Here is a 27,686-nt window from a genome sequence, read left to right on the forward strand (position 1 = left end):
ATGTAGCAGCACTGGAGCCCAACAGACTAGGTTTGAAGCTTGAGAGAGTTACTCAATGTTTAAGCATTACATGATCTTCCCTTCTCAGAGAAGAAGGTTGGCCTCCAGTGTTATAGAATGAATGAGATGGTCTATATAAAATGTACTTGGTATGCAGTAGGTACTAAATAAAGGGGAACTGTTATGTAGTTTCTGATTTGCAAAAGTTCCCTCACATTGTTCAACATATCAGCAGCCACGGTGTGTTAGGAAGCTTAGGATAATAGACAGCAATTTAACAGACAGGGTCTGACTTCAAACTTGTAGTCTTTCTGTCTCAGCCACCCAGGTTGCTGGAATTACAGAGGGGCACCACCATGCCAGTCTTGCCTCAATTTTTCATATGACAAACAGTCCTAGTTTTAACAAGAATGCAGAATTAAAGGTATCAGTCAATAATGTTACATATAAAAATGATTTATAAATATTAAATTAACTAATTTATTTTTTGCAGTCCCAAAAATTGAACCCAGTGGTACTCATCACTGAACTACATCCCCAGCCCTTTCTTTTTTTTTTTTTTTTTTTGAGACAGGGTCTTGCTAAGTTGTTGAGGCTGGCCTCCAATATGGAATCTTCCTGATTCAGCCTCCTGAGTTATTTGAATTACAGGCATTATTTCACTTTTAGGTGAAACAACTGAAAATGTTCAGGTACAATGATAATTACCTCAAAGGATTAATAAAATTAAATACAATTAAATACAATTAAATGAGCTAATGTAAGGAATAGCACTTGGTGTGTATGATGGATGCTCATTAAATATTAGTTGATGGTAAAAGTCATTCGATTTCCAAACTAAAACACAATAGCCATAATAGCATTGTATTTATAATAACTTCCTGGGTTAGTAGATCCAACTGTGTAAGATTTGTAGATTGCTGTGTGGTTGCATTTAATAGAAAATACAAGAATATTTTATTATTTCTTCCTGTTAGGTTTACAGGTAACCTTTCTCAAAACAGCTTAATAGATTATTTAAATAACAGATAATCAATGATATTTCAAATAAAAAAATATTAGGACTTTAAAATAAGACTGCTACTTTAATTTAAAATATTACTATTATTATTATGCTAAGAATTGAACGTAGGGCTTTGTACATGCTAGACAAGTGATCTACTACTAAGCTACAATGTTCATCCCCTTCTCTTTTAAAAAAGAATTCATAAATGTTAAACAAGATATTTGTAATGACAGATAAGGAATTAAAACAATTATGAAAATTGTTTGAGACAAAAGAAGTTTCTTTTTTTTTTTTTTATGATCTCTGTTTAAAGTGCTCTAAATTGTGCAACACTGAGCAGGCATGTCACACAAAAAGGCGTAAATACTGTACACTTCCACTTACCTAACTCGCCTGGAAGAGTCGAATTCCTAGAGAGAATGGTTGTGGCCAGGGGTGGGGAGGTGGGGATGGAGAGCTGGTGTTGACTGAGGACACCAGAGTTTCAATTTGGGAAAGTGCAAATGTCCTGCAGATGCAGGGAGGGTTGTTCAATATAAATGTACTCAGTGGCCCTCCACTGCATACCTAAAAATGGTTAAAATGGTAAATTTTAAGTTCTTTATATTTCACCGCAATGAAACCAGCAACATCACTAATCTTTAATATCTAAAAAGACAAGGGACTACTTAAAATGGGGAACTGAGGTTTCCTCCCTCAGTGTTAGGGCAGGCTGCTCTGGGAACCTACCGACAATCAAGGTGATGCCCATGCTCAGGGAGCTGACCCATGCAGTCAGGCCGCGGCTCTGGTGGAACTCCTCCAGCCACTCCACGTTGAGGACTCCCAGGGCCATCTGGGAGCCCATGATGAGGATGTGCACAAAAAAGGAAGAAAGGACCATCATCCAAGCCCATCCGCCATCAATGTTTGGGTGGGGCTTAACTGTCTTCTTATCCTTGGGGTCCTCTTCAAAGTCATAGCCAATATCTTCATGACTTGTGTACATTTTCCAAGATTTTCTGTAATACAGAGAACAAGTAACTTAATGGAACATCAAAACAAAACAAAAAAAATATCCTCATATTCTTTGGATAGTGGCTCCAGTGTCACATCAGATTGATCTTGTCACTGTGCAGATTTGGGAACACGTCTTACCTCTTCACAGGATTAAATGCTTTTATGAAACCTGTTTCACCTTTGCAGTCATCCCATGCGTAAGTATTAAAATCTTAGAAATAGAGAAGTGAAGTGACTTTCCCTGGGTGACAAAGGACGTGAGGGGAGAGTAGGAAGAAAGGAAGAAGAAAAAATGGAAGAGAGAGAGAAAGAGGATGATGATGATGACGATGACGACGAAGAAAACTAATCCCAGAGGCGGTGGGATGGGTTCGTCTTGATCAGCCAGAGCCTGGAGAAGGGTGAGGCGCGGAGCTAAGACGGTCAGTGGTGGGATGGAAAGTTGAACTGATGTTTAATTTCTTTGGTGAACTAGGGAGTTAGATACTTGGCTGAGAATGAGGGGGATGGAGGTTGTGTGGGGGCCTCTGTGTTCAAGTTAATACAACAGACTGTTGCCTACAACAAGTGGAAATGGTTGTTGGTCAATTCTAAAGACCAAAATGAGCCCTGTGGGGCGCTGCTCCAAGCTATGGGTCGTGGGACACCAAGGACAGAGCCAGGGAGCTTGCTACCCCAGGGTCCAGAACACTGTGGAGCATGATGTGTATAGAATTTCTCTCTCTCTCTCTCTCTCTGTACCAGGGATTGAACCTAGGGGTGCTTAACCACTGAGCCACATCCCCAGCCCTTTTCATTTTTTGTTTTGAGACAGGGTCTTGCTAAGTCACTCGGGGCCTCACAAAGTTGCCAAGGCTGGTTTCGAACCTGTAATCCTTCTGCTTCAGCCTCCTGAGCTGCTGAGATTACAGGTGTGCCTGGCTGAATTTAAAGCAATAATAAATGGCTACCGGTTGGTCTGCTTTTTTAAATTATTGCTACGTGATAGCAACTCCAGACAATGACACTGACAAACACTCTCCCCTGAACATTTGTTTGGCTAAGTTCCAAACAATTCTGTTGAGTTCAGTAGGTATGATTCAAACGAGGCTGTTTTTATTACTCATTCATTTGTAATGAAAGTTATTTCAAAACCCCTGGTTTTACACCTGAGCTAGATACACGTATTCCCAGCTACACATTCATCTAGAGAGTAAGCTCTTGAGAGTTCAGAATTGTTGGAGCCCCCTGGCCCAGTCCGTGTCTGCAGCCCCAGTGGCACTACCCCTTGCTGCCCCTCACAGAACACTGAAGACCAACAGTGCCCTCAGCAGAACATTCCAGATGAGCGCTGCGGGCACATTTGTTATAGAGACAAAGAACCAGGACTTGAGTGACTTTGCTTCTGTCACTCTATGTTCCCTCTCGAGATAACATTTTTGTTTAAAGCAGGGTGCAAGTTTTTGAGGTGGAAAAAACAAAACTTGGGTTTGACAAGTGACATTTTTAGTTGGTACTATACATGAAATCTCTTACTCAACTTGAATACCATGTTTAAAACTGAAATCTACTCTTACTTATTATACAGCAGAAGAACATATAAAAAATAGTGATGACTGTGACACAATTACTGAGAATCATTTTGTTGTCACCTGGGAGGGTGATACACAAAGAGATCCATTCTGCGGTCAAATACACGAGGAAGCCCGTTGTGGGGATTTTCTCAGCAGCACTCTGCTGGGGAAAGGTGGGAGAGTGTGAAAGAAATGCAGAAGTTGTCAAAAATCAAAATGGAGTCACTTATGTCATCTCTACCAAAACAAGTGACTCAAAGCCAGGAGGCTGGGAAGGAAGCATTCTTACATGCAGTTGCCTGTTAGTATCTATCAGTAAAGACTCTGCTACACAAACTCGCGGAGACCATTGCAACCGTATACAAAAAGTGCTTCCACAAGGATGCCTGCTCAGCAACGGTCTGCTCAACCTCGGACTGACGTCAATCATGTTATTAATCATTCCGACCAAGGCGTATTGTTTCAAAATATCTGATGTAATCCTCCTTATTTCTGTCTTTAAAAACTTCCTCTTGCATGACCTCCTTAAATAATCTATAGTTTACTATGGCATGCGTATTCTGGCGCAATACTTGGCTACTTCCAAATAAAATATCAGTTTTCTTTGGAGAATCACCCCTTTGATGGTTGCTTTTATTTATATTGACAAAAGAAAAGCAGATTGTGGCAAATGCACAGCGCTGATAGCCTGTGTCTGTAGAATTATTATTATTATTATTATTATTATTATTATTATTATTATTATCAACCTTTTCACTGAGTTACATCTCCAGCTTTTTTCATTTTTAAAATTGTGAGACCTGGTCTCTCTAAGTTGTCTAGGCTGGCCTCGACTACTCCTGCCTTAACCTCCCAAGTTGATGGGATTACAGGTTATCATCTCAACAACTTAACTTACGCCCTGATCCTTTAGAGGAAAATGGCTTCTGGGGAATCAAGGACACCAGGGAAGGGCAGAGTGGCTCTGTCCTGGGCTCATCCTCATTCCTTTCTCTCCCTCCTTGTTCTCATTAAGATTTTTATCTTTTAAATTAAGCTCCACTGCTGGCCAGTGGTTACTGACGGCCTGGGCAGCTCTCCCTCTCAAGCTCTTCTTACACTGCATCCCCCCCCCCATCAAGTTATCCTTGGGATCAAGCCCAAGCTCCCCCTTCCTTGGTGACCCCAGTTGCTCCCGTGCTCAGGCTGCTGCCAGACTCTTCTCAGGTCACCTGCTGCCCCTGCCTGACCTCTGCTCTTTGCCCCCCACCAACTCTCCTTCCCTCTCCTGGGAACAGGCTCCTCTCCTAGCCCTCATGGTCCTCTTCTGCTCTTCCTCCAAGACTCAATTGAATTAAACTTGAGGTTAAAAAAAAAATCTGAAAACACTTATAACACCCAACATCAGAGAGCTGTACTTGTTAAACAATGATGGTAGGTGGATACAGTGCCCGTCTGCCACCCACGTCTGTTTGAAGACATGGAGAGAAGATGACAGTCAAGTGTGAACTGTACACCAGGGGTACCAGGTGGGCACATGCAATCATCCCTTTGTGATTGCTGTTGTCCAAAACGTGTGTCTGTAAGAGAAAAGAGTGGAATGAACCAAAGAAAGGGGTTAATAGAAATTATTCTTTTAAGGAATTTCTCCTTTCTTTTTAATTTATCTTATTGGTTAAAAAATTCTAAATAAACATATATTATACGGAAATAAAGTTTCCTTCCTCTTTTAAATATCTAAATCAATCTCTTCCATCCAGGCAAATTAGTGGTTAAGTTATAAAAAGAGAAATAAAAATAGTTCAAGAGTCATTTGTTGTGGGAAACTGTGCAGTCTATCTTGGGGTCCAAGTTCACATGAGTGCAACAATGTGTAAGTGTGCGCACCTGCCTGTGTGTACTTACGTCTACCTTCCACCCCCCCTCCCAATGTCAGAGCCTGCATGGGGCTAGAAAGGAAGGGGCAGCCCTGGCTCCTCAAACCCACACAGGGAAGAGACGCACTGTCGAGGGCCCAGGGGATGAGCCTAGAAAGGATCAAAGGAGCCAGAAAGAGAACTACACAGCTTGACGGTGTGAATGGCCCACAGGAGTAATAACATCATTTCACAATCAGTTGGGCAATGCTCAGCTGTTTAATAAGGTAACAGCAGAACTTGGTATTTTCCTAAAGTCTATTTACAACTGAAGTCTTTGAAGTAACAACAGCAACAACACTGTAATTTTTCAACCCACAGGAAAGTGCTTGAAATATTGAACACTTTTCTAAAGTAATGTTAAGAACTTTATATACTTACTGAATTATTTATTCTATGGATTAAAAGATGCAGTTGCTGTCGTGAACTGCTCTCAGCATTTCCAGTTTATCTGTTCATAAATAAATGACATTGAACAGCACTTAATGGGACAAATTTTACTCAAGAGGCACCACAGTGCATGAAGAGTACAGTATTGAATATGGGGGTGGCAAAAAAGAGTTTGTTTAGATCTTGGGGGGCCTCCACAGTTCTGCCAGACAAGACCGTCATTTGTTGACATAATCATGGAATTTGCAGGGAAATGGATGGCATTAGAGCAGATTATGCTAAGTGAAGCTAGCCAATCCCTAAAAAACAAATGCCAAATGTCTTCTTTGATATAAGGAGAGCAACTAAAAACAGAGTAGGGAGGAAGAGCATGAGAAAAAGATTAACATTAAATAGGTGGGAGGGAAAGGGAGAGAGAAGGGAAATTGCATGGAAATGGAAGGAGACCCTCATTGTTATACAAAATTACATATAAGAGGAAGTGAGGGGAAAGGGAAAAAAATCAAGGGAGAGAAATGAATTACAGTAGATGGGGTAGAGAGAGAAGATGGGAGGGGAGGGGAGGGGGGATAGTAGAGGATAGGAAAGATAGCAGAATACAGAGCTTTGTAATGTTTTGAACAACCAATTAAGAAAAAAAGACCGTCATTTGTACTTTACACATAAATCTCCCTAAAAATAATTACTCTCTGACTAATCACAGTTAATTTATTGTCCAACTAGTTTAGCTAAAACAAAAGACAACAGAAAAATAAGTATTTCTCTTTTGGTATGGTTTGAACTTCCCTCCAAAACTCATGTTGAAACTTAGTTGCCATTGTGTGGCTAGCTACAGGTGGACCTTTAAGAGGTGATTAGGCCAGGAGGGCTGTGTCTACAGGGAGGAATGAAGGCCATTATTACTAGAGTGGGAAGTTATTTTGGGAATGGGTTCCTGATAATAAGGATGCATTTGCCTGATTTTTCTCTCTGTTTGGGGCATGCTTCCACCGAGTTAAGATCTTGAGAAAGTCCTCACCAGCTCTGGGACCCTCCATCTTGGACTTCCCAGTTTCCAGAATTGTGAGCAGAATAAACTTCCATTGTTTATAATTTACCTAATCTGTGGTATTCTGTTATAGAAACAGAAAACGAAGACATCCCCCTTCTTCTAAATCTGCTTTTAGAATTTTAGCATTTATATAATTATAAAATACAAATTCATTGTTTCAGTATTACATGTCTATACCTAGAGAAAGAAGGCAGAACTAGGAGAGGGTATCTGGACTGCCCTGCTCCATGTCTTTCCCACTGTATGACCTTCAAGCTCCCTGACTGTTTCTACGTCCTGACACACAATACACGTGTGTGGCACACTGGAGTGAATGGAGGCAGTAGGGGTGGGGCTTCTGCTAAGTATCCACAGTAGAAAGTACATACATTCTAGGCAAATCTGCTGCCAGAAGCTCAGCATGTAACAGTAGGGCTTCATCTGGAACAGGCGAAGGAAGGAAATGGGAAGATTATGGAACCTACAGTCAACTTTCCTTACTCTCCAAATGGGAGTTTGTAAACTATGAAGAAGAAATATAAGGGGGAGAGGATAAAGAAACACATATAGCCTTTGAGATGGGGTCCGCTAAGTATACATGTAGTCATGGACAAAAATGAAGAGAATAACTCCCCTCTCCCAAAGTGGGCTTGGAACCCAGGGTCATTCTACATCCCTAGTCCATTTTCACTTTTTTATTTTTAAGACAGCAGCTAGCAGATAGCCAAGTCTGCTGACCTGAAAATTGTGATCCTCCTGCCTCAGTCCTCCCAGTAGCTGGGATTACAGCCTGTGCAGCCATCACACTCACACATGGCTATACCAGTTCTTTCTGGAATGTACCAGAGTTCAAAACAAAATTAAAATTTCCACAGTCCTGTTAAGAGAGTAAGTTTTACAAGTAAGTTGTTCATTTTTAATTTGGCGATTGTTATTATGTGCATGTGGTGAGCTCATTATAAGAAAGAGCAAAGGAGTACACTTTAAGATAAAACTAAACTGTCAATCTTCCCAAAAGATGGGCCCAACAAGCAGAGCTCAGTCTTCACCAGATGCACCCATAAGGTGGGTTCACCTTTACTTTGACCCTCCTTTACTTTGACCTTCTGCCTTCTAAACAGGGAGTATAGAGGAATTTGGGGGCCTGTAGAGGGTGTACTTGAGGTCAAGAGGCTTAAGAGCTGGATCAGAGAAGGCTGGGCAGCCAGGCCGGGCTGGCAGTCAGTAGCCAGGAACCCCAGCTGACTTCATGTCAAACTGGGGAAACTAAACATATAAATGCCTCATGTGGGTCGGGACTGTGTTGGGTGGCTTCTCCACTACAATTGATCTTGCCCATTGGTTTCAACGTCCCCACTTCACAGATGAGGAAAATGAGTCAATTGTCGAATGGGAACATTGAAGTTTAGAGAGGTCGAACTACTGGACAGTGGAGCCCAAATCTGAAGCAAGCCTGCAGGATCCAAACCCTCACCTCCGGAGCCTCTCTCCCTCTCCCTATGTCTCTGTCTCTTTCACACACGAAGGCGAAAGGGAATCTTTCTAATTTCAAATAATGACCTTCAATCATCCTTGCTCATGATCCTGAACCAACTTTAACCAAGAAAGGAAACGGCTTCACGGGCAAGCAGAGTTGAGTTCCTAAAACACCAAAGGGAACTGGGCAAGCACTTAGCCCTGAAATGGCAGTCCCTGGGTCCTCGCCCCATTTTGGTCCCTTGATTCCTCCCAGGAGGCGCCCCCGTTGGAACAGCTTAGGGTGGACAGCATCTGTCCAGCAGATCTTCCCCGCAGGACCCGGCCTCGGTGCCCCTCCCTCTGTGTGCTCGCCCAGACAGGGAAAACCCTGAGGGTGCCGTCCCCACCCTGGGCACCCCGCGTCCCCGGGCGCGCTCAGGACCGGGCAGCTCCGTGAGGAAGCCGGGCTGTTCACAGTTCCTGCAGCTTGCGTGGAAGACGTTCCGCGCCCCCATATGTCCCTAGCCGCAGCCTCCGGTATCCTCTCGGCCCCCTCACGGTCCAATTCGAGTCCCAAACTCGGGCCTGGAGAGCGGCGGGGCCGCGAGGCTGAGCGCCGGGCAGAGCGCGCTCTCCAGCCGCGCCGGGGGTGCCCTGGTGGCGCGCGCGGGGCCGGGGCGCAGCGGGGAGCGAGGCGCGCGTCCCCACGCTCCGCCCGGCGCGCCGCCTGGGACCGCCGCTTGCCCCGACCGCCTCCTGCAGCTCGCGAGCCCCGGCGCGAGGCCTTGGCACGAGCTCCGCGCCCCGCGCAGGCCTGCCCTCACCGCCCGGCAGCCTTTCCCGACCCTACCCCGGGCTTGCACCACCCCTTCCCGAAGATCGCTGGGGTGCGGCGGCCACTCGAGTTCCCCGACTGCGAGATGCCCCCGCTCCGCTCCATCCCTGGGCCCGCGGCTCAGCGCAGCCCCGGGACACTCACCGCCCGCAGCCCGCCGGGCTGCACTTTTCACTCGGCTCCGGGCACCGACCCCCGAACTTGCTGCTCCACTCTGAGTCCCCTAAGCAGCTGGGTGTACAGATGTGTTGCAATGTCGCCTATCATCCTGGAGATGTGGGTGCCTGCGCCTCCGGCTCTCCGCCCGGCTCCGAGCTCGCTCGGTGCGGGGCTCCCGGGCTCCTCCGTTGCTAGCTGCCCAGCCAGGTGAACGTTTTGCGGAGCTTAAAGCTCAATGCCTCAATCCGGGTGGCTTTCTAAAGGGTGCATCTGGAGGTGTCGGAGCCTAATAATTTGAGCTTCCTTTCAATCGGTGCAATTTCATATCTCCACGCTGGTTCATCCCTGTACCGGCTAATTCTGGTTTGGCAGGAAAAAAAAAAAATCTGCAGTCACCTCACAGGCACACTCTTGTGGCCGGTTGAATTTTATTGCTTTGGCTGAGGTTCCCTGATGCTCTGCTCATTTGTAACCCAAGGAAAAGGCCATAAACCTGATCCAGAACGCAGAGGAAAAGAGAAGTATCTTCTGTTTCTCTAGGCTAGGACAGAAGTGATCAATCGGATCCTTACTTAAGTCTAGGGCACAAAATGTAGCAGTTTATACAGCAAAGAGGAGAAGGACAGGACCTGCAATATTCTTAGCCCCAAAGGACTGAAAAATCCCTTATCCTCTGCCTCACTCTGGGTGCCACCTCTTTCCATTTTTCTGCAGTGTCTATTACCTGCATTCATAGGGCACCAGACACACACACACACACACACACACACACACACAATTCATCACACTATTCCCAACAGGGCAGCCCACACAGTGGCTGGCCCTTGGAAAGCGCTCACCTGTAATCTCAGCAGCTCCAGAGGCTGAAGCAGGAAGGTGGAAAGATCAAAGCCAGCCTCAGCAATTTAGGGAGATGGTGTCTCAAAATAAAAAAATTAATCAGTCTCAGAAATAGCAAGGCACTAAGCATCTCAGGGAGATCCTGTCTCTTAAGTAAAAAACACAAAATATGGCTGGGGATGTGGGTCAGCAGTGGTCATGTGCCCCTAAGTTCAATCCTCAGTACCGAAAAATACATAAATAAATAAATAAAAATTAATAGAAGTTTGGGGACGTGGCTCAGTGGTCAAGTGCCCCTGGGTTCAAGCCCTGGTACAAAAAAAGAAAATAAAAGTTTTCAACATTTGTTAAGTGAATATGTGAATAAATGAAGCCAGTGCTCTTCTGTCTCACTTGAACAATGTTGCAGCTTTCTGTGGTCATTGCTATAAAATTACTACAAACTCAGTGGCTGAAAACAACAGCTTCATTATTTCATAGTTCTGGAGGCCAGAACTGGACCGGGCTCACTGGGCTAAAAATGACAGTATTGACAACTGAAGGGCTGTGTCCTTTCTGGAAGCTCCAGCAGAGAGCCACCTTCTGGAGGCAGCCCACGTTCCCTGGCTCCTCCCCAGTTCCTCAAGCTCAAACTCAGCAGTATAGCAGCATTCCTGGTCTGCCTCCATCCTCAGACCATCCTCTGCTCCTCTATCCTGCCTCCCTCTTCTACTTTAAAGGACCCTTGGGATATGTGGGGCCCATCTGGATATCACAGACACCCTCCCTCCTTTAAGATCAGCTGACTAGCAAGCTCAATTCTGTGTGCCGCTCTTTGCCATGTAAGGTAACATATTGTCAGGTTCTAGGGATTGGGATGTAGACATCTTTGGGAGACCATTATTCTGCCTAGCACAGATTTCCTTCTGTCTTACATCCTTTCCTTACTTTCTTGAGGAAAAAAAAAAAGCCACATGGATTTTTTACATTGTTTCTTACACCCATTCTTAGTTCCAAAATCATTGAGATAATTGTGAGAAATTGTGCCTAAATGAGGACATTTTGGTGAGGCACTGGAATGAGGTGGTCTAAATCTTTTACTTTTGCTTTTGAGAACAGGAGCAAATGGATGGAGAATACTCGTGGGCTGTCCTCACGTAGCACTTGTTTCAACAAGGCTTTTGACAGAGAGTTAGGATTGGGGTTCCTGGTAAGTACCTCAAGTACAGATGACCTATCTTGTTAGCAAAGAGGTCTGTAGGATTTTTAAGTCTGTTTTTATCTGTCTCTGAAAACTTGCAGATTTATTGAGGTATGATTGGTATAGAATGAACTGCACGTATATAAGGGAATAATTTTATACTCCCGGGTTTTAGCATAAGCCTATGGAACCATAACCTAAATCAAAGAACTCCAGAACTTTCCTAATGCCCCTTTGTAATGTGATTCTCAGTATCCCCAGGCAGCCTCTCATCAGCTCTCTGAGAAGCTTCTACCCTGGACTGTGGATGCTGTCCATCTCGAAACCCCATGGAAGGCCTTTCCGAGAAATTTTGTCTTCACAGATTAGTGTGCTCCTACCCGCCTGGGGGTCTCTCCTTGGCACAGGTAGGTTAAGAGCAGCTTTGTGACCTCCCTGTCACCCCTGAAAGGGACCTACCTGGGATTCCTGGGTTAAAATGTCTGTGCTGAATGGATAGAAAACCTCATGTATCAGAAGATAAGAGACAGGCACAGAATCTCCATGTGTCTGAAGGGCAGGGCGCTGGAGTCATCTCCTGATTTTAGGCATAGAACCTACTGTCCCACAATCAATCTCACCTCTAACTGAACCCTGCCCATTAGGAAGGTGAAATGATTGGGGTGCTGCCTCTCATAGCCATCCTCTAAGTTCCAGTCGTGCACTCAACTGATTTGACCATTTCCTGTTTGGAGTTGGTGTGGAACTAAGAATTTGGTAATCTGTGCTTAATTTTGCTGGTTGAGTGGCATGGTTTGGACCTGGAGTGTCTGATTTGAGGACATCACTAACACATAGCATGGAAGATTTTAGAAAAATGCCCTGAAGTGTCACTTTTACTAGCCAGTCCAGATGTGCAGATTGCCTGAAACCTGCATGGTTCTCCAGGGACAGAACTGTTGGTCTCTCAGGCAGAAAGCAGCTTCTTCCCGGCTCTCTGCCCACTCCTCAGGGTTTAATGGAGGAAGACCAAGGATTGTACTGGGAATGCCTGTACTGACCTGTATCTGTGCTCAGAATCCCAGACAAGCCACATGGCAAAGCCTGCAAAGCTTCAGGAAGGAGGAAGGAAATGCTTTGTCCCACACAGGACCACAAATGCAACCCTGCACTTCTTGGCTGTAAGGTCAGTCTGTGCCCACCCATCATCTACCACGGAATGGATTCTTTCCCCCTTAAGTGAGGGTGCTTTTACCAGGTGGGACCCTGGTTTCATCGTCTCAGAAGTTATCTTGCAGCTTTTCCTGCTATTGTCAGACATCAGCAAGGCTCAGTGGGGACACAAGCAGGCTGGCATCTTGTGACAACTGCCACACAGGATGACATTGGTCATGGCTTCCAAGAGTTCCACAAATGTGTTTTCAATTTTTAACAAGGGGCTCATTTTTCAAGCTTGATCCCTGGACTGCATGTGCTCATTATTACTTATCAGCTGTTCATTTATTCTTTCATTAAAAAAAAAAATACTAACTCAGTGTCTATTAGGGGCTTTTTTGAGGCACTGGGGACATGGAAATGATCAAAGTCAACAAAAATGCTTTCCCTCATTAAGCCTATTGTTCCGGTGAGTAAAAGAGAAATAATAGGAAAGTTATATACGCGGCGTGCGCATGCGTGTGTTTTGCAGGTTAGATGGTAATGGGTGCCAGGGAGGAAAAAATCAGCCAGGATGGGGAATTTGAAGGACTGAGGTGGTGAGAAGTTTTAGGTGGGAGGGAAAGGTTCAGCAAGAATGTGAAGTCTGTAGGAATGGGTCATGTGAATATCAGGAAGGAGGAAGGAAATGCAGAGGAAGCCCCACATGCCAGCCTGGAGGCACAGGAAGTACCTAGGGGGTCCCCCCAAAGCCTTGGAAATCACAGAAGGAAAATTGACATTGATTCAGTGATGGGAAGCCGTTGGAGAATGTTGAGCAGAATGGTGCTATGAGCAGATTGATGTCTGCCAAGATCCCACGAGCAAAGAAATAGATTGAGAAGAGACTGTGGGGGAGCAGGGGCAGCGGCAGAAAACCAGTAAGGAGACGATGACACCATCTGAGTGTGAAACAATGGTTACTTGGAACATAATGGTGGACAGGGATTGAATTCTGAATATCTTTTGATGGCAGAGCCCAAGGACCTTTCTCACAAAATGAGTGTGAGGTAAGAGAGAAAGAGGAATCAAGGATGACTCCAAGGTCCCACCCCAAGTGACTGGAAGAGTTGAGCCACCATTAGCCAAGAAGGGAAGACTTCAGGAGGAGTCTTCAGGTTTGGGGAGATATTAGGAGCTCAGATTTGGACTGGTTCATATTTTGCTTTAATGAGGCTTACATAATCAGCCAATGGTGAAATATTATATAGCAATCGAAAGGACCAGCCACTTCAACTCATGATAATATTTTTTGATCTTCGCAGTCAATTATTATGTTGAAAAAAACACTTTTTATATAAAGTTTAAGAGATTTACACCAATTACTTTTAGATGCAATGAAACTATATAAAGTTCCCAACTATATAAAGCTGGGGATGATGAACTTGAGATATAAGTGATGGCTAATCAGGTTGATGGGCACAGGGAAATGGGATGGGATTGCTAGATGTGCTTTACGGTCATGCTCCTAGCTTTTATCTGGGTGTTGGGTTCATGGACACATACATCGTTATTAAAAACAGCTATGATCAGTGGTACTGATTCCAGGAATGCATGGTTAGATTGACATCTGAAAACCAGTTAATGTAATATATTGTGTCAAAAGAACAAAAACCATATGATCATCTTAATAGACACAGAAAAGCATTTGACAAAATCCAACACAATTTCATAATAGAAACACTCAACAGAGTAACAATATAAAGCATTTCCTCAATCTGATAAAGGGCTCACATCACACTCAAATGGTGAAAGAGAATCCTTCACCCAGAAGGCAGGAATATGAGGATGTTCATTCTTAACCACTTCCATTTGATGTTGTACCACAAGTTCTTCTGAACATTGCAAATAGGCAACAATCGATTAATTAAAAAGAAAGAAAGAGTAAAATTATCTCTATATATTCAAATAATGCAGTTATATAGAGAAAATTTTTTTAAAAATCCACCAAAAATGTTAGAACTCCTCATTGAGTTCAATGAAGTTTCATCTACAAGATCAATGTTTGAAACCAATGCATTTCTGCATATTACAATAGCATTAAAATACTTTTAAAAATTGACAACAAAGTTAAAGGAAGTTGTACTCTGAAAAAAATCACAAAATGTTATTGAAAGAAACTAAAGAAGACCTAAATGAATGCAAAAGCACCCCTTAGGTACTGGTGGACCTTCCGGCCCCAAGCTTTCTATGTAAGCCTGGCTCACTGGGCTGGGTCTCCAGCTGGGCCAACTCTTGCTCCTCTGCAAGACAGGATCCGACAGTTTCTATATCTTGAGAAGAATAAGTGCTAACGTTAGCAAACACTTTGAATTGTGCAATCAGTGGTTATGAAAACCAGCAAGCTGTCTTCTTCCTCTGTGGAGCGGCAGAGCATGCATGGTGAAAGCCCAGAGTGCGGTGCCTGGTGTTTAGGTCCTGAGGTCAGTCACACCTGAGCGGGAAGGCCAGTTGCTCCACTGTGTGTGTATCTGTGTGGCCATTAGCTGGAGTAGGTATAGTGACAGCAGGTACATCACAGAGTCCTTGCAAAGATTAAATGAGAATGTGAGTGGAGTACTGTGCTTGGCATACTACTGTGGCATGGAGAAGGGATAACAGTATAAACCAAACTCCTTCCGCTGCAGAGATAGTTACCCAACACCAGCACCCTTCTGAGAGGCTGCATAAATTAGTGGTTAAGAGCATCAGACCTGGAGGCTCTTTGGCTGGACTGAAGTCCCAGTGTTCACCACTTCACATCCCTGCGTGATTGCTTAGCATCTCCACACTTCAGTGTTATCTGCTGTAAAACAGCAATATCTCAGGCTGTTTGACCTGCTATAACACAGCCGTGTGGGTGGCTCATGTACAACAGAAATTTATTTCTCACAGTTCTGGAGGCTGCAAGCCCAAGATCAAGGTACCAACAGATCCAGTGTCTAGAGAGGGCCCATGTCCTGGCTCATAGATGATGTCTTCTTGCTGTGTCCTCACATGGTAGAAGGGGCAAGGGTCCTTTTATAAGGGCACTAATGCCATTCAACAGGACATGCCTTATGATCTACCAATTCCCACCTCCTGGTACTGTCACCTTGGGGGTTCAACATATGAAAAAATTCACCCAGGACACATTCAGACACAAAAGAGAATAATAATAAAGATGATGATCTCTACCTCTTGGAAGGTTGTGAGGTTTAAAGCCTGTGAGGTCAATGTACGGGGAGGGTCAATGCCAGCGCCTCACCAGGGGGTCCTTCTTCCTACCCAGGAGGGTGTAAGCCACCAGAGAGGACAAGTCAGAAATAATTAGTGAAGAACAAAAGACACAGAGTCAGAAAAGATAGTTTTAAAGATCCCGCCCACACAGGGGCTGGGGCTGGACAATTAGAAAATGGCCCTCTTGGTTTACTTAAGGGGGTACATCAGAGGCAGAGATAGGATTTCACAGGTGGAGTCTTGCTTCCTGATGTCCCGAAGTCAGCATTTTGATTGGCATCTTGGCAGGTCACACCCATCTCTGAGAGGCTGTGTGGTTGCAGCCGGTCACCCCATCTCCAGTGCTGTGTGGGACCTCTTAGCAGAGCTGAGGGGAAGTTCACTTGCATTTGGGGGATCTATCCCAGTGGGACTGCCACAGGAAATTCCCAGTGCCACATGTACCCCTCACTGGTTATGATGCTGACAAAGGTCCTCACACATTTCACAGATGACTTCCCCCATCAATGGACACGTGTCCCCTGATGTGTCGCGCTGACAGACGCAATATCCCTTCTATGGGCTTCTTGACAAAAATTACATAATGTAGGTATAATCTTAGGAAACATCAGACAAACTGTATTTAGGGACATTCTATGAAATCAATGGCAGTACTTTTAAGGTCAGTGTCACAGAAGAACAGCACAGATTATAGGAGATGAGAGAGACTTGGCATCTAAACACTATGTGATATCTGAGTTGCTTTTGTGGGTTGTGGTGGGACCACTGGCTAAATCTGGTGAAGGTCTGGAGATTGGGTAACAGGATTTGAGCCTTGAAAGCCTACAACTATAGTTCTGTGGTATGTAAAAGAATGCCCTTTTTATATTTTTAGGAAGTGCCTGTGAACATATTTAGGAATAAAGGACAATTTTAAAGTTTTTAGAACCACACCTGGCCCAGTGTGTGAGTGTCTGCTGCTTTCTAACTGAGCTTTTGCAGTCGCTGAATTCCAAGTGGTATCAAACAGTGCTGTCCTGACCTTCATTGACAATGTTGCAGGAAACTGGGGCTAATCTAAATGCCTTTTCTTTTCCTATCTCCCAGTGTTTGGCTTCGGATGTTATGCAGTCCTGGAAAATACAGGAAAGCTACAAGGACTTCTCTGCCCTTTGGTTCCTCCTCCCCTCCTTACCTAGCCATTCCTCTTCTAAGGGCCTCAAGTTAGTGCGTTGAGACTGGAGAGGGTGTCTCTGGCACCTGCAGGCAGACTGGGCAGATGGGACTCCCCCACCATGGCAGGGCAGTCTTGTGGTGAGCAGGGAGAGGGTTGCTTACAGAGAAGCATAGCACCCAGAAATGTCCTTTAAATTCCTTACTATGGTCTTTTTCCCTCGGTGGGCTGGGATAATCAGGTGGGATAGGGAGGGATGGTAAATAAAAATGCTACTTAAACCATGTGAGGAACATTGTGTGAATAGCTCTCTAGGGACCCAGATGGCCAACAAGGGCAAGAGAGCTGTCTTTCAAACTCCTTGCATGCACGGATGGCTAAATTCTGCACTCAGTGACTTTTACCTTGGGATGAGTGGACTGAATGGTGTGGTTATTTTGGTTATTTGACTGCTGCTATGTAAGACATAGTAACCCAGCTTTACTGTAAGAGAAGCCAGCACTTTAAATCTGTGGGTGTATAACCAGCCTGGGTCCCACCCACTTAAACCACAGTAGGATCTTCAGAATACTTGCGGTAAAAAGCAAAATCACAGTGAAATGTGCTTCACATGGTTTTAAACCTCCATGGAGGGAGGTCTGCCAATGGGAAGGATGAGAAAATGGCTTGGTCCTCTCTGATTGGTCCGTACTTGAGAGAGAGAAGGACATTATTCATAGAGGTTGTAAGGGCTATAAAAATAGGAGGCTGTACTTCTTGGTATTGAGACTGGGTGTCAGAAGGATGTAAGGCAATATCTCTCAGAGGATGAGATGGGACCATTGGCGATTTTAGATGGACACCAACTTGTAGTGACCAACATTTGAGTCTCCTTCATATATTCAAAATAATGACACTGTTTCTAAGTGCTGACAAACCAGTAATAAACATGTGCATGCTAATTTTTTTTGCAATCTGTTGATTAGTCAAGGAGAAAGTCTCTGGAGTTGAAAGATCTTTAACACCTCACTAATTTATTAGAGGAGAGAACAGCAAGTAGGGCTATCTAGTTGGACTTTCGTAATAGTGGTTTTTTTTTTTTTTCATGGACTTATTTGTGGTTTCCTTTACTTGTTCACTTATTTAGCACCAGTTACTGAGAGCCTCCTGTGGGCCAGGTAAGTTTCAGGAAATGATATTGCTCTGGACAAGCCAAAGTGGGCATATTGTGATTGATTGGTGGTTCTGAGTCCCAAGGGCTATTCCCTGTGCACCCCTGAGCTGGTCACGTGTATGACTTGATCCCCGCTGTTGGTTATACCCAAGGGTCCCACACTGTTCTAGGGACCTTGAAGAGCATGCTTTGGTTTGCTATTCCTGTCCTCTCTCTTTCCTTCCCTGGAAATCAGACTTTTCTTAATTGATGACAGCAAAACCTGTCACCCTGGGAAACCATTTTTTTCACACATTCAGTCCAAAACCACAGCTCCTCTGCTCCCTGTTTCTTAGGAAGGGTCCACCTTGGGGGTTGGAAGGAAGTGCTTGTCCCTTAAAGTTTGTCTCAGGGCATTGAGCACACCATCATGACTTACCAGTAGGTAATATCTGTGTTTTGTTTAAATGTAGCAGGAGACCCAAAGGTGTGAGAAGCACGAAAGGGGCAGGCACAGGAGGGGCCGGTCTCCTGAACAGCATGAAGGCCTGAGGTCCAGAGCAAAGCCAGGAAGTCTGCTGGGATTGTGGAGCCCAGTCCGGTCCCAGTTCAGTGGCCATCTCCGAACTCCTGCTGTTCCTCTCTGGGGGGCTTCTCACCCATCGAAGAACTGAGGTCAGTTGGTCCTCTAATAATGTCCAGCACCCTTTTCCTCAGACTGTTGAAAATTACAATCCTCATCTGCCCAAACCGCCTGTCTCCTGAGTCCCCAAAGGACCATTCTGCCTGGCCAAGCAGCTGGAACACAGAGCATCTCAGAGGGAAGTGCCAGGTCCTACAGCCCTGTGGCTCAGACCTTGCTGATGAAACCTTGCCCTCAGAGCACTCCTCGCCCCACCTCTGCCGCCTCTCCAGCCTCAACTCCTGCCATTAGCCCTCGGGCCTCGGCACGTCCTGGGCTCCAGCCAGGGAGCCTTCCTGCCTCACTCCCCTATTCTCTGAATATGGCCTTACATTTTCTATGTGCCTTTTGTCACCCCGTTTCCTGGGATGCCTGTCTCCCCCATTTTTCCCATTAGTCCTTCCCACATCTAAGACACCCTGACTCTGCTCTGTCGCTTGGCAGGGCTGTTCTCGTTGTCCCTGGCTGGGCTGTGCATTCTGACAGCATCTGTCCCAGGCTAGCTTGTGGTCCAGTTCCTTGTCCTAATGTTTCATGTGTAAGGGTAAAAGAAATTGAAGTTAAAGCGTAAAAGTTAAAGGGTAAAAGACCGGGTATTGTAAAGTTTCTAAGCTGCAAGGTCTGAGTTAAAATGTAAAGGATTAGGTATTGTTAGGTTTCTATGTTACCTGCAAAACCTGAAATCCCTGTAGCTGTTAGGACAATACTGGAATTGCCCAGTAAATATTCCCACTGATTCCCTGGTTGTCCAATAACTAGGGACTCTGTGTAACTGGTCACGTAGTCCTCTAGGCCCTAAAACCAATCAGTTTGAATGTGTACCCCGTTTAGAAATGACCTATCACTCCAGCCTGACCTGTTCCCGCCAATGAATGAACTAATCATGTTTGGGAGTTGTTGTTCAATTTTCCCGCGCCTCATGATGATTTGTTCTGATGTATACAAAGCCCTCCACCCTCCCCAAAAAGTGTACTTAAGCAGTGCTCAGCCCCTGCTCGGGGCTCTGGGCTGCTTTCCCTTCTTGAGTGGGCACAGAGCCCCAGCATGCTGGTTCAATAAATCCCCTTCTGCCAATTGCATGAGTGGTCACTTGGTGGTCTCTTTCTCCGACGCTTCGCGGGACCCTTACACATGTTCCCCGAGGACCTCTCTTAAAGGGACCAGGACTTTCACCATGTGAAAGCCTCACAGAGTTGTGCACTGAAATGACTGTGATCCTGGGCTCGGAGCCATTCTGCCTGGATTTGCTGTCTGGCCCTGCCACTCACTAGTTGTGTTACCCTGGGCATTTTATTTAACATTTCTGGTTGCAGGTTTTTGGAGTAAATGACAACAATAACAGTGTTACCGGAGTTCTAGGCCAGAGAGCCCACTGGGGGAATCCCAGCAAATCAGGCCCAACCACTCACCCCAAAAGCCAAATGGAAAAAGTAATGGTGAAAAGCAGGAAAGGAACTTTAATCCATGTGGCCATATTGGGAAGTCAAAGTGAAATCCAGCATCTCAGTCCTACCTTCAGGGTACTGACATGCATTTTAGGTTTAATACAGGAAGAATCGGGCAAAGGGCCGAGAGGTGTGCATAATTAAACAGTCTTGAACAAACTGCATTCTGGTTTTTAGTTTTCTTGGTTCTGTTTCCATGAGATGCTCTGGAGAAGTCTATCCCTTGAGGGGACCATCCCCATCTGCTCTTCAGGATGTTTATCTATTAGACTGTGAGCCAGGAAGGGGGCAATTAGGTTCTCCTGAGATTGCTCTGCTGGTGGGTGGGCAGCCTCATCCTGGGGCAATGTGCCTGAAGGCTCTGCTTTTCCTAGAAGGTGAAGGGCAATGGCTGGAGATGTCTAGGTGCCGCTTCATGAGTCTGGAGCAGGACATTATAAAAGCTGGAAGCTAAATGTTCCTGCAAGTCTTGAAAAATATCTGGATTACTCTTACCTTGGTGTCTTCAGCCTTGGAGGGAGACAAGATAGATTGGGTACGTTAAGGGCTAATAAACTTTTTATAACCCTCCGTAAGTGGTTAAAATGCCTATGTGCAGAGTCCAAGTTGAAGGTAGTAAGGGAGACAGCTACTAAATAAGGCAGAGATGCCAAGCTTTATTCTGCTTTCAGTTATCCAAGTGGAGAGTTCCCTCATGTGCTGCTGTGAAGGAGGTTAGGTCATGGTAAGAGACCAGCATGATGCCTGGCTCAGGGTAGTGGCTCATCGGGTCACCTCTTGTCACTGCTGTCGTCATCATCAGGGCCACCATCATTTTTCTGTCACTCCACAGTATTCCCGGAATGCCATCATGGGGCAGGCACTGCTTGTGGTAGTAGGATTAGGGTGATGAGCCAGATCAGGTCTCTGCCCTCATGAGGTCATGCTGGAGAGAGGAGAGGAGACACAAAGCAAACAGATGGCCAACTTCAGATAGTGATAGACACAGAGAAGGGATGGGTGCAGACCACAGCAGGATGATGAGATAGGAGCTCTCAGGGGGCTTTCTGATCGCTCACATGGTACAACTTGTAGATAGATAGGTAACTTGTGTAGTTATCCTGAAGACATTTGGGAATGGTAACTAGATCAATGAGCCATGGGCTAAGATGACATTTCCCCAAGGGTTGTGTTTGTTCTCATTGATTCTGGAAATGGGAAGAACTCTATTGATTCAATGGGTTTCAGGTTTCTGATGGAAGGTGGGATAGGAGGGCGATCCCTTCCTCCTCATTTCATTCATGTGCTGGCGGGCTCCCTTGATCTCAAGGTCAAGTCCTCAGGTTTCAGGTTGGGACACTTGGTCTGGCTGAGTGACACAATCCCAGCCTCCCGATGAGGCTCTCACCATTGGAGTGTCCGAGGGAGGAGAGAGACCTGCACTGTGGGCAGTGCAGGGAGCACGGCTAGAGGGGCGCTGCTCATATTGATACAATTTAAACCCACTTGGCTCAGTAAGAATATACCCATGGGGAAGGACAGACTTTACACATGGGGGGTAGAGCTAATCCCCTTCCTTTTCCCCCTAAAGATCACCTCCAGGGGCCCTTGAGAACTTATCTTCTGGGCAAATTTACAGCAGTTCTCCCTAACCCGATGCCCTTGGGAGAAACTCTCTTTCAACTGAATCAACTAAATGTAGATTCATTTCTCAGTTCTTCAGCAGAAAGCAGGAAACTGAGGGAGTTTTCAGACCTAGGGCAAGGATATTTTCATATAAGATGAATGTGTCAGAACATGAAATGCTTCTCAGTGCAATGGAGCCATCTCTAATAGGAAATGGCATGCCTGAACAGAGCGTCCGGGGCTGAAGGAGGCCAAGGCCAGGAAAGAGTGATGTGTAGGGAGAGGAGTGAGATAAAAGAACAGCCTGGACTGGCTCAGTTGTGTTAGTCAGCTTTTCATTGCTGTGAAAATATCAAATACCAAATCTCAATACCAAAATATCTGACAAGAACAACGTAGAGGAAGAATTTTGCTCATGGTTTCAGAGGTTGTGTCCATGGTGTGTCAACTCCATTGTTCTGGGCCCAAGGTGAAGCAGAACATCATGGTGGAAGGGAATGGTGGAGGAGGGCTGATCCATTCATGGCAGCCAGAAACTGGGGTTTGGGGTGGGAAATGGATCACAGGGTGGATGACCACCTCCAGGTCCCAATGACCAATCTTCTCTAGCCACTCCCCACCTGCCTACAGGTACCGCCTAGTCCATCTAAACTAGGATGTTCTGAATGGGTTCCAGCTCTATAATCCAATCATTTCACTTCTGAACATCCCTGCATGAACACAGAAGCTTTGGGGGGGACATCTCATATCCAAACCATAATATCAGTCATGCTCCATCTTGCCCGAACTTGGTCATACTATGAATCTAAGTAGATGTAGTGTAGATTTGTGAATATCAGTAGATTTAAAACAACTTTGTACTGTTCACCCTTCTGAAGTAGTTCTTCATGCACTGGGAAAATAGTACTTAACCAGAATGCATCTCAATGTCACATAATTGTCCCAAACTATCTTCTAGACTATTTTGGGCATAGCAAGACTAAAGCTGCATATTATTGCCAGTGTGGTCAGTCGCAGGGTATTGAAATGTCAACATATTTCTATCATGATTGATGAGTAGGTAAATAAATGGCTGCTTTCTGTTCCCCATTACACCCTCCAAGTTCCCTGCCAAAGCTGGGTCTATACTGACCAGTGGGTAATCTTGCCTTACCAGATATGAAATATTTTGGATATTACTCCTAAGATACCTGAGATTGCTACATAAAATAGCTATAATTCTATATTATACATTTAGACATTTAAAAATACGGAGTTAAACTATTTGCTACAAGCCCATACACTTTTTAGAGACTGCTATGTGTAAGACTTCTGATAGATTGACATTATGCAGGTGAGGGCCAGGCACCCGCACCTGGACATACTTTACCCCACAGAAGCTGAGATGGTTGTATGCCTCAGTCTCCCTTCCTGCAGTGAGGAGAAACAGGAAGAGGAAAGACAATGTGAATATAACCATGGTAGCCAAGCCCAAATGAACTCTCTTCCTTGCTCTCTCAGGGCACCAAGATTGCCCTGGGTCATAAGCAGGCAGCATGGAGAGTGTAGCGTGTGGCAGGTGCTTCTCCAATATGGCGGTCCAGAGCTTCTGAATAGCCTTTTGAGGCCACTGCAGCAGATGACTAAGCCATTCATGGAGTGAACCCACGGAAGAGGTCACTGGCCCTGATTTCTCTGGATCTGGTGGATGACCAGAAGCTTTGGAGGTCAGTGGATGTGGGTCAGAGGCTGAGTGGTGCATGGCAGAGTGTATAGGAGGTGCCATTTGATTGGCTGGCAGGACTTAGGGAGAGGCTCCTCGTGCCTGTGCCTGGGTATTTAGGGACAAGACTCTGACATCTTTGCAGTTAAAGCTCTCTCCTGTCCTGAATTATTTATTGACCCTGAAATGCACAGGTTATCCTTGGATGAAATTTACTCAGTTTGAAATGTTATAAAATGAAGGCAGAAGATGGAAAGAATAAAAGAAGGCAAAGAATAACCATGCTTATGCTTTTGAGTTTTCCTTGTTATTAACCCTTGGGGAGCTGCTTTGCTCCTCTGTGGGCCATCTCAGTGGCTCTTAGAGGGCACACTCTCCCTGTGGAGTGCATGACCCTGCAAATCCACACAGTGAGAGGCTTGTACTCCAGGGATGAAGGGGTCTCGACTTTCAGGTTGCCTCACCACTGGGATGACGAACTTGACCTCCCCTCTGCTCTTGCTGTGAACATGAGTTTATGTCATACATGTCAACATCCAGGTGCTTGAAGGAAGGAGCACTCTCCATGTTCCTGATGTGCACATGGAGAGGTTTGGAGTGGGTGGCATGGAGATGGGTTTGAACAAAGCTGGACATATAGAGACATTTTAAGTCATCTTCACCCCGAAGGCCATACAGGGACTTTGGTGGCCCTTTCTCCTCCTTTGCACTCTAACTTCTCCCCAGACATTCCTGTTAACCACTTGTGTCCATTCTCATAGACCTGAATTGAAATTTAATTTCAGGCTAAAATAATGTTCAACTGTTAAGGGACCAGCATTGGAATTTCAGAAGGTAATTTGTTAGAAGTTCAATGAATAAACAAGTCACATATGTAAGAAAAACAAAAAAGAAGAAAAAAGAAAAAGAAGTTAACTTATCAGAAAGTTAATCTATCAGAGATTCCTTATCATGTGCTGGCATTTTGAAAGTTAACTTATCAAAGAATCTAAGGTTGAAAAAGATATTGGAGATTATCCAAGACATGAGTCAGCAAATTGGGCCAAATGCAGTTTAACACCATTTTGGGGAAATAAAATATTGGAATACAATGTCCATTCACTCACATTTTATTTACGGCTGCCTTTGCCCTACAGAGACCATATGGCTAGCAAAACTGAGATTATTATTTACTCCTTTTCAAAGTTCGTTAACACTTGATCCAGACTAACGCCAGGTGCCTCTCCTACAAGTGACTGTGCAGCTCTTGAACACCTTCTGTGACAGAGAGCTCCTTTCCAATACTCACTAACCCTTTAATTCTAGAAGGTTCTTTCTTATGTTAAGCTGCATTTGCTTTCTTATGTTTATTTTTTCTATTATTTTATTGGAAAACTAAAAAGTCAGATCCCAGAGAGTTAATTTCTAATGGCCGGATTACAAATACCTTTACCGATTGGAGAAAGAGATGTGGTGAGAAGAAAGACAAGTAATGCCCTCTCGAGCTACATGACATAGGGAATGGCCTCTTTTCTCCCCATTTCAAGGTCCCTCAGAGTTCTGAAAATTGGGGGATTCATCTTTGTTCTAGGTTTAGCTTCTGGGGTAGAATGTTCCCTTTCCAGCCTTTTGAAAGTGGTCAGCTCTTAATATCACTGTCTGTGATCCACACATGGAGAGTAAGTTTCTTATTTCTCTCCCAGAAAAAGATAAATAATTATGCAAGAGAAGAGTCCAAGATTTTGTAAACTCAGAGCTTCACTTGGATACAACTCCCTTTAGTGTTGCTGTGTGACAATCACCCCAGAACTTAGCAGCTTGAAAATAACCATTTAGTTTGGCTCACAATTCAGTAGGTCACTAGTTTGGGGCTTCTCGTGTGGGCATAATCAGTTGTCCCCTGGGCTGGAACGACAAAATGACACACTTCCATAGTGGTCAGCCCATGCTGTCAGCTGGGAGCTCATCTGGATTGCTGACAGGGGACACCCACACTTGGCCTCTCCAGCACCAGAGCCTCAGGGACTTTGGACTCCTTCCGTGTTGACTCAGAGTTCTAAGAGCAAGTGTTCCAGAACATGGCAAGAGCATTCCCTATCAGTTGGAGCAGTCTCAAGCCCACTCAGTTCAAGATGGCAGGGACTGGATCCCACCTTCTGATGGAGGAATGGCAAGTCACATTGTAGAAGAGGAGGTGAGATGGGCCATGATTGTTGCAAACCCTTTTTGGAAAATACAGTCTGCCTCAGGTATTGCATTTCCTGCTTCTTCAGGAGCTGGACCACTCCCAAATGTAACCCAGGTGGGAAGAGCTGGAACATAAACTTTCTCCACTTTCTATTCCTCAGTATCTCTCTTCTCAGTTGATTCTCATCCTCCCTCCCCCATTCCTATAATTCTATTTACATAAAACCCAGAAAAATCATAATGTTAGCTGAGATACCTATTTAGGTGATAAAACTTTTAATAACACAAGATGGGCTGGTTGTGTATCTCAATAGTATGTGCATAAGGCCCTGGTTTCTACCCCACCACCTTAAAAAACAACAACAACAACAAAAGTCGGACTGGAAGTTCTCTTATGATGGTCATTGAGGTGAGACAGAAGTGGTCCACTTCTATGTTCTGCTTCTTGACTTAGATGGTGGTTACGTGACGTTTGCTTTTGGTTCATTAAATTGTCCTTTCTTGTTGGTGCCCCTCTGCACAGTTGTTACATTTCAAGATAAGATAAGGTTTTAAAAATGTAATCCACTCTTGGGATGTATTCATGGAGGTACAAGATCCAGGGCAACGTGAGAACCCTACAGTTGTGCTGATCAGTCTATGGCCAAAGATTGTTCAGTTCTGGGTTGTTCCTCAATTCTGGGAATTTGAGAGGGAAAAATTGACAAATTAATGAGTGAAGAACGAACCAGCTAATGAAGAAAAGACATCTAGCTTAGAAAGAACTAGAGACACTGTGACCACATCTTCAGAAACATGGAGGGTTGTCATGGGAAGACAGACTGGATTGGTTCTGTATTAACATCTGTGCACAGAGTGGGACCAACATCGTGATTCTCATCCTTCTTGCATAACAATGATCTGGCATATGCTGGATTACCTCTGACGTCGATGTGGTCTTGGACATCAAGGGCAGTGCCATTTGGTTTCACTGTACTTGATAATTAATTTATGACTTTGTACAATTAGTCTCTCTGTTGCATGTTGCTCAACAGCTTTGTTTTCCTGATATTTATATCATGGTTGGATGACAACAGACAGTAATTAATCATTTTCTGGAGGGTTTTTTGGAAAATTTCCAGAAGGGTGTGAGAATCCAGTTTCACCTCTATAGGAAATCATCTACTCTAAGAAGGCCATCTGGCCCAAGACCTCTGGAGAGAATGGCCTTGGCAGTCTTGCACAGACCCTGATACAGTGCCACCCACCACCCACTTGGTCTTCTTCCCATCTCTTTTTCAAGACCAAGCTGATTCCTAGAGTTTTTGAGTAGTTACTTCGAGGGAAAAAACCTTTTAATGCAAAATACATAAACCCGTGAATCATACTTAAATTTTCTAACCTGTACCAGCAGTTCCAGTATTTGGCAAGCTGTTTAAACGGATCAGATAAGAGCCTGTAGGGGAAAAGTTGGTTTCTTATTCTTCATTTGTTTGTTGACTAAGCTGTTTTGTAACTGGATACAATCAGATCTATATAAAGGGAGAACTTAGCAAAGAGAAATGAAATTTGCAATACTATATGAAGGTATCCAGCAACTGTATATGTATGTACTATCAAATTTACATAACCCACCCCACGAACGGTCGCAGGACTTATGATCACCTCCATCTTCCATCCCCTGGCCCTGGGACCGCACCATGGCTGGGGGCGCGGCATGCTCTGTTGGCCCTCCCACTTCTGCCTCATTTCCATCCGGCAGCACAGCTCACCTCACAATCCCAGGCTAGTCCTGGTGTTCAGACAATCTAGGCGGCATGTGGAAGATGTAGTTTGGAAGCCTCCCATGCCTTATATTTAATTTTTCCTATCCTAGAGTTTAAGAGCCATTTTCTTATGCTATAAATGCACCCAAACATTATTTGCATCAAAATCACTGCAGGTGTTTGTTAAAACACAGCTTCCTGAGCCCAGTCCCTGAAGACTCTGATTTAGGAGTGTGGGGTGGGGCCCAGGAAGGTCACCATCAGCTGCTCATCACACTTAGCTAAGCATCCTGCTGATCCCAGCCCTCCACCTATTCCACCCTGGCTCTCCCTTCCCTGT

At 44.8% G+C, this 27,686-nt stretch overlaps 1 protein-coding gene across 1 annotated transcript in view; it reads right to left on the reverse strand.

Annotated features, from left to right (window-relative positions):
* Slc16a14 (solute carrier family 16 member 14) overlaps nt 1-9,773 on the reverse strand; it is a 30,360-nt gene extending 20,587 nt beyond the window's left edge. Inside the window, exons 1-2 of the mRNA XM_046439794.2 lie at nt 9,311-9,773; nt 1,736-2,007 (exon numbers count right to left, since the gene is read on the reverse strand). Of these exons, the coding sequence (XP_046295750.1) occupies nt 1,736-1,994 (259 nt within the window). The 5' untranslated portion in view covers nt 1,995-2,007; nt 9,311-9,773. The remainder of the gene's footprint in view (nt 1-1,735; nt 2,008-9,310) is intronic.
* Between the last annotated feature and the right edge of the window lie 17,913 nt (nt 9,774-27,686).

The sequence above is a fragment of the Marmota monax genome, unplaced genomic scaffold (genome assembly GCF_021218885.2).
Source record: "Marmota monax isolate L192 unplaced genomic scaffold, Marmota_monax_Labrador192_F-V1.1 WCK01_AAM20220418_F8-fsc00041, whole genome shotgun sequence".
Lineage (NCBI taxonomy): Eukaryota > Metazoa > Chordata > Mammalia > Rodentia > Sciuridae > Marmota > Marmota monax.